General features: G+C 36.9%; 1 protein-coding gene across 1 annotated transcript in view; it reads right to left on the reverse strand.

The window, feature by feature from the left end:
- The window catches only part of BNC2 (basonuclin zinc finger protein 2), a gene marked incomplete at its 3' end in the record, with an annotated part of 165283 nt that overhangs the window by 16603 nt on the left and 135084 nt on the right, over positions 1 to 13596 (reverse strand). The window contains exon 4 of the mRNA XM_084305434.1: positions 7248 to 9214. Within this exon, the coding sequence (XP_084161560.1) occupies positions 7248 to 9214 (1967 nt within the window). The remainder of the gene's footprint in view (positions 1 to 7247; positions 9215 to 13596) is intronic.

The following is a 13596-nucleotide window of genomic DNA, read 5'->3' on the forward strand; positions in this document are numbered from 1 at the left end:
CCCTCCCAGCTGAGCAATTTCACAAGGTTTGTTCCCCAGATGTCTCTGCTTTTCCATTCTGGCAGTTCCTGTCCCCTTCTCTTCTGTGTCTCACCAATAGTCCAGCAACTTGGTTACAATGGCATACTTTCTTCCTTCAGCCACAGCTGTAATTCCAAAGGGCAGTAAATACACAGCTATTCCTGCCACAGGTAATTCTTTCTCTGCCTTTCATCATTTCTCCCTAGATTCCACCACCTAAATACTATATCTCTCAGGATGCAGTGTCATGTCCATTTTTACTCATTTATTTTCACTCATCTATTTTTTCACTCATTATTTTGGGAGTTGGGCCCTAATGCTATCTTGTATCTATATAGTAGAGCTTTCTACATTGTAGCAGAAATCCCACTGCCTTCTGCAGTGAAGTTTAAAAAAACAGCTAGAACCTTTCTCTGCAGGAATTAATATAGGCTGGTGCTTAATTTCCCCCACTTCCAAAGGACTTTAGGAAAGAATACTTGATTTTCTCCCACTCTCTGGAGAGGGTTTTTGGTTCTTTCCAGTTGTTTCCCATGAATGTGGGGGCAACCAGGATATTGTGAATAAGCATTCATGTTCCCAGTCTTATCCTCCCAAATTATATCTTTCACTGAAAGTAAAACATACAGAGTCTGTGCTAGAAACTTGGACAAAACAAATTAAAGATTTACAGCATTTCTCACAACATATAACAGGGGAAAAAAAATTGCTTAATACAAGTTTTGCTTTTAGGTAGTAGTTTCAGTGCTAGTGCTTTACCTATGCTTGACACCTGTCCTACTCACAGTGTAGCAGTTTATTTAAATAAATTTTTGGGTCACTGAAAAGTCCTTAACTTGCTCTGTGAGTTCACACAACAAGATATCTTGCACTGCACATGAATATGTACTCTCACTGTCAAGGTGATATTTTGTGCACTAAAAGAGAAGAAAAAATGATGGCAGAAGATAGTTTCCAAAAAGTGACCACCACAGCCTCCAACTCAAACCCAAAACAAATGGACGTGCGTAGCTGCAGAAGATACCTCAGTCCATGCCAAACTAGCCTCTTCAGGTCTTGGTTATTTATTAAGTTATTTAAAGAAAAAAAAAATCCCAGGAATAAATTATTTGTATGCATTCAAGTTTTGATTCTGCTTCTCTTGTTCACATTGGTGAGCATGCAGTGTTGTAGGCATTTGCTCTGTGTTCAGCATGACTACTCATGAAAGAGGCTAACTCTGTGTTAATGGTGACATGAAACGTTTCTTTATGATCCAGGTTCTCTTGGGTTAAAAAGGAGTTAAATAAAGACTTAAGTAAACATTAGCGATGGCACAAATGTTAGAGTCTCTCCAACAGAAGACCTAATGGTTCATACAATTGTATTGGATATGCAGCTAGTCTCTTCATGAACCGCATCACATTTAGAAACAGCAGTACCTGGGTAAATAAGTTTGCATTTAAAAAATGTAGAAAAATAGCCCTTTTGTCTCTTGACAAATGGTTCATCAAACACCTAATGTCTTAAAACCCTATTTCATTGTTCTTATTGGAGGAAATTAAAGCTGTATGTGCCAGCTAACTATATTAGGGGATATACAGTAATAGTTATCATGGACTGGTGTGAAATAACCTCTTTCTCGGAGCTATCTCTTAGAATTGAAAGCATTTATAGAAAATAATTCCCTAAAATGTTGTCTATACAAGATTCCAAGCATAGTATGATGATGAAAAAATGGGTGCTGTTTTGTCAAGAAGGTGATAACAGGAGGTAGGTAGCAGGTTTCTCACATCTTCACCTCCCTTGATAATGTATGCACTGGCTCATCACAGGTAACTGATGTTAATTTATTCAAGCACACCTGTACAGGGCTGGAAGTCAGGTAACCAGACAAAAAGTATATATCTTTTTTTTTTTTTTTTTTTTTTTTTTTTTTCGATACAGCTACCCAGAGGCCTATATCCACACAAATTTAGTTCTGGAGACATCAGCAGGTTTTAATAAACCACCTACAGATGTCTTGCTCCATTCAAATCAAAGAGTTTACATGTTTAAATCTGGATTGATTTAACTAGTAATGAAGTGGCATGATCACACTTGGCACCAATGGTTGCCTCATATTTATTTATAAGTCACCCTAAGCAGATATTATTTTGTTTTAAAATTTATTCATGGGGCTCAACCACCTTTCTTATCTTGTGGAACACACACACACACACACACACACACATACACACTCACTTCATGAAAAAATTAAAGACAAATCTGAACAATTAATATTCATACTTTAGTAGAAAAAAGACAAAGTGAAAAGTTGTTGTTTTGCTTCTCCAAGCAGGTACTGAACATTAATTTATCTCATGTACATCGAGAGAAAAAAAAAAAAAAAAAAAAGAGGTAACATATTGTTACTAATGTGCTGTAGCCTAAGAAACACAGATTCAGTGTTTCTGAACTAATTTAGTGCCAGTACCATGCACTAAAGTTGTCAGAGGAGATGTCTGTATTTCTCCTAAAGATTTAATAGTAGCTCCTCAAAAATAATTACCTATGGCAGAAGATCCACCAGGCATCCTGTTCCACCAGTGTTTTTGACCACAAATTTCTTGGTTCTTAAAGGCAAGAGCCAGAAACCAAGCTAAAAGCCCTAAGCTTCATCTTCCAGATCTTCACCTCTGCTTGTGTGCTCTCCAGCACAGACACAGATGAAAATTCGGCATTACTGTCCTCTTTCGACAGGAAGTAACTGTTCCCTCTTCCTGTTTTTGTGTCTCATGTGCAGCTCAGAATCATTTCCTGAGCATCTGTAGTTCAGTGCTGCCTTCAAGGAGCAACCACACCTATTTCTTTGTAAGACAAAGTCAACGTTTGCTGGAGTAGGACTCACAGATGAGGCTGGGAAGCAGATCTCAGAGGAATCCAGCAGCCAGGGCCGCAGGCCTTTTCTCCTCAGTCTCCTCTTCTGAGTCTGGAAATAATTATATTTCCAAAGACAATTCTTTCCATTCAAGTGCAAAGTTCTCACAGGAACTTATCTTTTTCCCTTCTTTGTCTTTTCCTACTAAAATCTTCCTTGGAAATGATGTCTCTCTGTTCTAAAAGCAGGCATGTCATTGCTCCTGATCACTGACATCACTTTTAATATGGGTTCCTTTACTATTTACTTTGCATTGCCTTCCTGCAACAAGATATATCCTGTACATATTGCCTCTAGAAGAAATGACATTTGAAGTAAACACAGAAGCAGTGGTGGATGAACAGCTAATTTGGGGAGTGGCAGGTGAAGAAAGGAATAAAAAATGTTTTTAACAAGCATAGAGTTTCAAGGAAAAGAGAGACAGTTGTACTACTCTATTTGGGAAAAAGATCAAAAACGTAGGTATGTACAAGATTAATTTGATGAGTGCTGTTACTTGTAGCTGAGAAAGTGGTGAAAAAAAAAAGCCATCAAAAAAAATCTAGGCTCACTGTAATTTGAATATACATACGATAGATATTCATAATGAATATCAGATATTCATTAATATAGACTAAATTTTAGAAAGGAAAATAGAAGTACTGGGACATTGACAGTAAACGCATGAACTCTGCTTTGCTTTCCTCTGCCCTGTGTTGAAAAAACATGTGTGAGGTAGGACTCCCGAGTCTTCTGGTTATCTTGACCCTTATTTACAAGGAATAGCAGTGCTTACTCAAAGATCTTAGAAGTTATTCCAACCTTTCCAGCAGAAGAATATTTATACAGGACTTGACCTAGGCACAGCTGATCTAGGAACAGTGAAGCTGACTTTAGTCAAAACTTAACACACACTGCTGCAGGATATGCTCCACAATGAAGGGTTGCAGCTGTGACACGTGGATAAAAACCATGTGTCCATCAGTCAAAGCAGTGTTGTGTTTGCTCCTGGAGTGAACTGCTCTCTCTGGTAACTATGTGTATCAAAATTCCACCCTTGCAAAGCCCATTTTGCAGCAGCTACTGCCACTGTCAACAATTCAGTTTCTTGTATGTACAAGATAGAGGGAATATAGTCAATCATTTGATTAACTAGAATTGTACTGAAAAAGGTCTGAAGCTATATCAGATGCCTCTACATGAAACAGAAAAGATCAACCAATGTTATTTATCTGCACATAAACTTGTGTTTTCTTTTTAGAACATTTCTCTAACTAGTTATAACATGTTTTTTAAATATTATTAATACAATTACCTATAATATTATTAATAATAAAGATAAAAACCTCACAAGACTCTATAACCTATGGGACAGCCACAACTCCCATTATATTAATAAGATCATACTGAAAAAATCATTTAATTTTAATTTTTGAAGCAAAGAAATGTTAAGCTTCTTTAGGTACTTAAAAGTCAGTTGATCGTTTGAGTCATAATACAAGGAAATCACACAGACTTTTGATAATGTATCCAAAAGAAAGAAACTGCAATACATGAAAAAAATTATCTAGTAACACTCACCGTGTGCTTTAGGTAGCTATTTTTTATTTCTTCTACAGCAATTAATAGCAAAATGTTTCTGAGCTTTTAAGTGAAATTGCTTTAAGTGACCAGAAGTTCTCAGTTTGCAATACCATTTTACCCAATTATTTCGAGGGGCTGCCCACAATCTGAAGAGCTAGCCATTAAAAACTTAGGTAATGCCTCTCTCTAAAGTAAATGCATGTATTTTCTTATATTTATATACAAATTGAATGGAAAAGCCTTTCGGGTTATTAAACAGTTTACAAAAAGAATATATTAAGTTAAATTCTGCTTCCTAAATGTATTGTATGAATCTCTTCTTTTCCTTTTTCTTTTTTTTTTTCTTTTTAATAGAAAAAACTAGAAAATAATGTTAAAAATGTTTAATTAAAATCTTTTGTCCACTTTGTTTTATATGCTCTACCTATGCTTTCATTTCTGTACAGTCCTACACATTGCATTTCTAGACAAGACTGGATAACAGGAGAAAGTTTCAAAGATACTTCTCTCTCAAATGTCTGAAAGTATTAACAAGAACCATGGGAGTATTACTTGGCTCTTGCAAGGCGTTTCCAGAAAAATTTGCAAACCAGAGGTTCTAATGAACCTGGGAAAACATCAAACCTGAATGGGCACACAAACTGTACCATTCCTTCAAATTTTTTGAAGTGCATGAACACTGTTAAATCCTTGCAATTAATGGACATATCATGCCTATGAATTTATGTTGTTCCAAGTGTAACAATTAACCAAAACATATTCTGAATGTTGCTTGTGAAATGATATAAAAGGATGATTTTGCGATTTACACAACTCAAAATGATATGTAAATAATAATTTTATCTTAAATATGCAGCCTAATTTTTAAGTTCCTGAATCATAGATTTTTATTTTATGGCTTACTTTCAATAAGCTTAATAGAAGTATCCTACATAGTTCTCAAAATATTTTCAAAATGTATCCTATTTAAATGTTCATGTCTCAGAAATATTTTACATACATCATCACAGTCATCTCTTTGTTAGGACTTACAAATCTTTAATATACTACCTGTATTATTAGCATAACCTATCAATGGTTTCCTTCTGAAATTTAATATTGCACAATGTTCCAAATCCTAAATCTAGTCACTTCTTAATTCATACACTGAATCCAAAGCTGTTTTGCCTAGTATATGATTAACATTTCACTAATTCACTTGAGGAAACAGACCAACCAAGGCAAATTTTGGACTACCGGAACCTGTGCAGTTTCAGGAATTGAACATATCTAAACTCAGAATGAAGTATGCCATTGACTCATCCACTTCCTTTGTCAAACTCAAGTCTCATAAAAGTTATCAAGACACCCAAAGAATGGAGTCTTAATTCACTTTTCCCTGCTTGATGCCCAGTGGTTTCTTCCTACTGTAAAACAAACTTCCTAGATCATCCTTGTCTGTTTTGAAATTGTTTTCTAATGGTTCTTTTCAGGGAATTTTATAAATGGGAAGAGAAGATATGAGATAGTCAGGGACTGGACTCCATCAAAAAAGCAAATTTTGTCTCCTTAGTCTCCTCAGTACTAAGTTGCTTTCATTTTGTATTGCAAGATATATTCACTTTCAAACCTCATCAACTTCAATGAAAAAAAAAAAAAGGAGCTGTGTGTGAGATACTTAGCTAGGTTTAATTTCCTTCCTGTGTCTGCTGAATCTTTACAGCATAATGAAAAAATATGAAACACAAATAAAGGAAAAGAGATGACCCAATCTCTCCATCACTCCATGAACCAGAGAGATTTTGTTATGTATTAATATGATCATCATCACATGTGAGAGCTTTTATCCACAACTATGAAATAACTGCACTATCCTACTAGCTTGAGAAATTCCATTTAGATTACATTTTCCTCAGGAATCAAAAAGAATAGTGTATATATAAACCTAAGAGTTTAAGGACCAGCTGCTTCTGTTTAACCCCACTGTTTCAGTATTGATGCAGCATAGCTTGGGCATGATTTCATTCGAAGGGCCAGCAGAATATACCCTGGGTTGATCTTAACAATATGTAGGGGTCTAGTCTCTTCTGTCTGAGTATACATTATTCCAATCAGTAGGGAAGGGACTTGCTCAGAGAAGAAAAGAAAGTGGACTAAATAACTGTAGAGGATTGAGACGTGTATACATTCCTACAAAGAGACAATTACTTTCTTAATATTTACTTGTTGCTAATTTTAAAAATTGAAGAGAAGAAAGACTATTCTTTGAATGTTTCCTCTTTACTTCTATATCACCCTATGGGGATGGAAATCATTCTTTTATTCCAATCCTTCCATTCTCTCTCTCTCCACCCATTCATCCAATTGTCCATCCATCCCTTCCCCTCCTTCCTACTTCTATGCATGCATAAAGATATTTGCATTATATATTATTTATTATATATTTAATAGAAGCTTTTCTAGATTTAAAAGCTGCAGGGAGAAGAAAATAAATGTAATAAGTTGCAGCTTATAAAGAGAAGTACATATAGTCACAGGTACACAGAAAGAATAACGACATTTATTATCTTGCCAGTCACTTAAGAGGATGGCACAATAAATACTATTCTGAATGCCAAGCAACAATGGAAATCTTGAAGTGATAAAGTTCTCTCAATGTCACGAGAACATGATTGTCACTTGTCATTACTGTGCATCTCTCTATTTCTTCATGTACCCTAAACCACCTATTCATACATAATTCAACACATTTAATAATGTAGAAAATCAATTAATATTTACTGACCTGTCTCTGCTTCTCCGTGATGGGAACGCAGCGTTACAGCCAGCCACCGTGCAGACATGCATCTCTTTTAAATGAACATTTCTGTAGTGAAGTTTCACACTGTAGGAACTCTTGAAACTCTTCTTGCACACGTAGCAGATCTTGGGGTCAGGGCTTGAGCACATTTCACCTTCTGGGGAGAACTTCTGAGGGCTGCTATAGTTGAATGTGGAAGCAAAACTTTCATGAAGGGCAGCCATACTGGCACTGCCTCCATTGTACAGTCCATATTGGCTCATGTAGAACATATCATATGTAGGGTCTGTATACTCTTCCTTCACCTTAATGACATCCTGGTTAGAAGAGTCATTGTGGTTTTCATCTTGTCTGTCACTATGCATCATAGGTTTTTCACCAGGTTCATGGAGGCGATCATCGCCTTCCATGGATTCCTCACACAATTTGGGCTCTGATGATTCTGACTCATTTTCATAGTCTCTCTCATGCTCCTGATCTTCTGATGTCATGCTGTCTGCCCTTCTTATATCTGGTCTGGTAATACATCTGCTTCTGTCAGTTTTAGAAAAGTCCTTCACTGACAGGCCTGGGCTCATTTCTTCCTGAGAATGGCAGTGATTGTCATGACCAATGTCATTCACCATTGTACTGCTGTCATTCACCTCTTCATCTTCATCATCAAACTCATCAGCAGTATCAATAACTTCCTTTTCTATTTTAACTGGCATGCTCGACTTCCTTGGCTTCTTCTTGGGGGCAAGATCAGTATTAGGCTCTGGAGTGGGCATCAGCACTGATGGAACCGATGACTCTGAAGGAGGAGGGGGATGCTGCTCCATGCCACTTGATGCTGGTATTATTGGACTGGTAGGGAGGGAGGTTGGAGGACTCACCATCTCTCCAGGAGTAAGTAAATTTCTGTAAAAAGGAGGAACAGGTTGGACAGTCTTTAAAGCTGGAAACACCAGCTGGCTGGGAAGAGGATTCTGTAGTACAGGATCTAGAGGGGGAGTGGTAAATCCCATCGGTGGACGCCCTGGGCTTGTTAAAGTTAGGTTGGATTTTGTACTTGCTATGACTGGAGTGGCAGCACCTGATGTAGCACGAATTAGGTCTTTGTCTCGATTATTCCTTAGCATAGGCATGTGGAGGCGGGGGTTGGGGTTAGCACTGTGACGATTGCGGCTTCTGAGAGAGCTGAAGACCATGTTGCAGCCTTCAATAGTGCACCGGTGCTTGATTTTCAGGTGAACTGCATTGTAGTGGATTTTAAGAGTACCTTTGTCATAGAAAGTTTTGCCACATGCATTACAAAACACTCTTCCTTTTCTGGAGGCAGACCCCATTCTCCTCATTCTGTGAATGCGGAATGAGCTTTTAGTATGTTCTGTTTTTGATAAATCATTGACAGGTGTAGGTGTCTGAACAGGAGAGACACAGGCTGGCTCAGTTTTGGGTTCAACATTTGTGATGCTGGTCAAAGCATTCCTGCTGGATGTTTGCTCATTCTTGAAAGGTGTAGGGGAAACTTCAGATTCACTGCTCTCATTATATTCATTTTGGGTTGTAAGGCTTGGTTCACGGAGCCTCATTGCTGGCTGTTCCAGCAGGAGGCCATTTGGAGGCAGCCCCAGCAGTGGAGCAGAGACTGGATTTATGTATTGGAATGGAAGCAGGAATGCAAGGCTATTCGGGATGTTTTCAAAATGATGAATGCTGGAAGGGTTGCTGTTCTCCAGGTGAGCAAGGAGACTTGGGCTCCTGGTGCGATTATTGCTTTCAATAAAAGTCCTTATATCTGAATCTGTCTTTGAAGATGGCACAGCCACAGCCTGCCCTTCTTTTTCTTGAATTGCCATCAGCTCCACAATGGATTTGGTTTCTCCAAATCTCAGGAACTGCTGAAGGGTAATGATCTCTTCTTCCCTGGACATGATGGCCCAGCGGTCCAGCACCTTGCCTGCAGCATCCTAGAGGCCATATCAAAGAAACAACAAAGACAAACACAAAGAAAAAAACTTATTGATTCTGCATAATTATTGAATTCAACAGAAGGTGCTCTGCTGCCTGCACATGAAATACTAAGCTCAAAAAAAAAACAATCACAACATGCAAACAGAGTTAATAGAACTCAACCAAAAAAAGCAAACTTTTCAGCCATGCAAATATAGTAATTACAATCACAGTAAGAGAAACAAGTTAAGTTTAATAATGTCAAAGCAAGCAAAATGTAGACCACTGGGGATCTGTGATCTAAACACTCCAATACTGCTATTTTAACAACAGTGATCTATATAATATGCAATAGTTTAGCATACATTAGTATAAAGCATGAACTGTTGCTGTGCAGTCCACAATGTGCATTCCATATTGTAAAATATGGAAAATTGTACTTTAGTTGTTATAAAATAGTGACACTACAAAAAAGGTCTAAATAAATAAATTTGAGAGATTTCCTTTTGAAATGTAGGTAAACATAAAGCTTAAGTAACTCATGGACCTTCTCATAAGAAAGTCTGACGCAAGACAAAAAGTCTTAAAAATACCATATAAAACTAGTACCTTTCTTTCTTTCTCTCTTTCTTTTTCTCTTTCTTTCTTTCTTTCTTTCTTTCTTTCTTTTTTTTCTCTTTCTTTCTTTCTTTCTTTCTTTCTTTCTTTCTTTCTTTCTTTCTTTCTTTCTTTCTTTCTTTCTTTCTTTCCTTCTTTCTTTCTTTCTCTCTTTCTCTCTTTCTCTCTTTCTCTCTTTCTCTCTTTCTCTCTTTCTCTCTTTCTCTCTCTCTTTCTCTCTCTCTCTTTCTTTCTTTCTTTCTTTCTTTCTTTCTTTCTTTCTTTCTTTCTTTCTTTCTTTCTTTCTTTCTTTCTTTCTTTCTTTCTTTCTTTCTTTCTCTTTTCCTTCCTTCCTTCCTTCCTTCCTTCCTTCCTTCCTTCCTTCCTTCCTTCCTTCCTTCCTTCCTTCCTTCCTTCCTTCCTTCCTTCCTTCCTTCCTTCCTTCCTTCTCTTTCTTTCTTTTCTCTCTCTCTTTCTCTCTCTCTTTCTCTCTCTCTCTCTTTCTCTCTCTCTCTCTCTTTTTTTTTTTCCATTAAAACAATACAGAAAAACACATTCATTATAAACTTGCATCAAAAGGTAGAAATACAGACACTGTTTTAACCATAACTGGACTATTAATGGGAATTGATTGCAGACTTGCGATCTTGGTATGGTTTAGACTTAAGGGATGACTTTTTTTTTTCAGCCTTGTTATAAATGACAGTTAAAAATATGTAAAAAGTAAGCATCTGATGGATGTAGATAGCATAAATGTGTAAAAATGTTGTCTCTTATTATTGCCTTCTGATACCAAGGGAAAAATCCAGAGAGAATACACATCAGTAATCACTAGACTATCTGTTGTTAAATATACATTAAAAAGCATTTCACACTTTCATTTTTGCTAGTAAGCATGAGATTTGCCTGAAGGTAGGACTTAAAAATTCTGCAGTGTAATGTCAGGCAATCCATTCCAGCATGTATTGATAAAAACATATTAAAATACTTATATAATGAATACATTATTTTATTGGCATCCTTCCTTTTGGGCAAATGCTGGACATAACATCAGCATGGTAACTATAACCAACAAGCACTGTTGCATGCCATCAAATCAAAATTATTCCAATGCTTCCTCATGCATTAAACAATTTGAAAGCCTTGCAAAGATACTCCTCTGTACTGTCTCTGATCTTTTTAAATCCTGAATCTCAGCTTCAGAACTTAACCAAACATGTTGGACTACACAGTACTGCAAAAACCACTAGCACTTATTTGATTACGAAGCCTGCAAATGTCTTTCGGTTTTTGCAGGTTATATTTATTTATTTAATTAGTTTATTATCTTCAGTCTTCAGAGGATTGAGTCTTTCCTCCCCTCACGTTTTCTAGAGCACTGGAAAATGCAGTTTGCCCCAAATGGTAAAGCCTGTATTTATTTGATGAAAGCTGGTTTTCGTTATTTCAGCTCTGATGTGTGTCACCTTTATGAATTCAAATTTAATGATGTCAATGTCATGTATTCTTCAGAACCGTGCATGCTACTGTGGAATGTTCAGAAAGGCTCCACATATGGCCATTGACAATGAAACCTTACAAGATTGTGAAACCCTCAAAAGTAATTAATTGCAGAATACTTTTAGAAGGACTCACACTGTTGACCCAGCTTCAGAGCACCAGAACCAATCTCTGTGCAGAAGCTGCTCAGCATGTTCTACACAGAGATTTAGGAAACCCATCATGCAGATGCTGTTTTGCAGTGTGGTCCTGGTTTGCATTAGTCAGGAAGTGTTTGCAGCTTTGAATACCTTTGAGCACTGTGGACATCGCTAATTTTGCTATTCCCCCATTTCTACCTGTCTGATGGAATAGTATTTTAGAGGTACTCTATGTTAATAAAAATCATCCAGAACATAAAACAACAGCACAACAAGAACAACACCCAACTGCAAAAGAAAGTGAAACAAAACAAAAGGACAGGTTCACATTCGAAAGCTCTAAGATTATGTCTTTTCTCATCCAACTAATTTTGGCTACTCTGCCCATGAATGTAACCTATGTTTCTCATCTTTACTTCTCCCACAACTTCCAGCCAGCCATAGTGGTTCTACTTTTGAGCAATTCTGATGTGGTACTCCAAGAACAGTTCAGATTTTGGTGTCCAGGCCTTTGCTGTCATCTGTGACCCAATTTATATATACACATTTCCAATCTGAAGCCACAAGTATTCATTCTTTCTAACTTGCATTGTTTGAAGATGAAAATAATATTGTCTAATTTACGCTGCTTACATGTATTGAATTAGGACTCCTGTCTGCAGCCAGCTGCAGGCTGCTTTGTAATGTACTACTGGTAGTAATTTGTTTTGTTTTTGCTGTAATTTGTAAATCACTCACAGGCTTATGTAACAGATGGATGTTTTATAAAAACAGATATTTAAGTAAATAAAAATTAAATACAGCCAGCATGAGAATAACTCATGAGAATAGTAGGTACAGATCCTGTAACAGACTGCCACACGTAAGCGGAAGGTTACCGCACGCAGTCAGTCACCCAACCGCTGTGCAGCTAGCTGTTTGCACTTACCAAACAGGCAGACATCAGTGTGCTTTTGTGGAGTTATTTCACAGCTCAAGTCAGAGGCACTGTCAGTTGGCTATACAACCTATCTCTCAATGAGATGCCACCCCCTTTTGTCTCGTTTAGCTAAGGACAAAACTTTCTAGATTTCCAGTAAAGAGGGACAGACTTACAGCTGCTGCTATGTGCCACTGATCACAAAAACTAGCAGTCACACAGCACAAAAGCTAGGTGTGGCTGCTGCAGGGTTACTCTCACTGTCACAGAAATTGCAAGGAATAAGAAAGTCAGTCTTAAATGATCTTTGCCTTCTTCTACTAGTTGCATCAAGCTATATTTGGTTATTTTGCAACAAGGATTTTTATTTCCCCAGTAAAAGCAGAAATTGTACAGATATCTGTATTTCATAGAAGACCTATGGATACCGTGTAGCATATGCTTCAAGATTTACAGATGGCTTTCCATATATCACTGTAAGTATGTATTATGCAAACCTAGATAAAGAGCAAATAGGAATGTCATTTTTTGATAAAACTTAAAATTAACAAAAATTCTAACCATTATCCCCTTTGAATTCAGTTATAACTAGCAAGGGATCTCTCTGTGTATGGTAATACTTGATTAGAGGTTCAAGTCCTTTCTTATATGTAATCGATTTCTTGTTTCTTACAATCTCTCATGCTAAATTTTCTCCCCAAAGCCATTAAATCCTATCCACATTTAAATATTCCATGACAAAAGGTTCTGATTTATATTACTTTTCTCAGCTCACAGATGATTAAGCCAAGCCTCCTGTGACAATGTGTACAAGGAAACCAGTGAGTGCAGAGGTACTACTGCACGCTTACAGCTCTGTCTTACAGGTAGTAGACACATAAACCTACTCTGTTCAGCATGCTCTTTGTTTTTCATCCATACAGCCTTTTATTATTATTATTATTGTTATGTTTATGTTTATTATTAATAATTTTTATTTGTTGTATTTGATATGTGTGGGTAGATCCATTTCAGTTTTAGATGGAGAAAAACTTTTAATCTCTAAATTATACAAAATTTAACCCCCAAGAATACAGAACTTAACCTTGCATGTTTTTTAATTCTAAACACACACTTGACCCTTCCCCTTCCCATACATACATGTTTATTATTTATGTAGGTAAAGATTCATGTACACATGTACTGCATTAGATCTTCAAAGTAACATCATGGTTAAACATCCTGAAACTGCCTCCTCATTTTT

Source organism: Netta rufina (assembly GCF_964035555.1).
Source record: "Netta rufina genome assembly, chromosome: Z".
Taxonomy (NCBI): domain Eukaryota; kingdom Metazoa; phylum Chordata; class Aves; order Anseriformes; family Anatidae; genus Netta; species Netta rufina.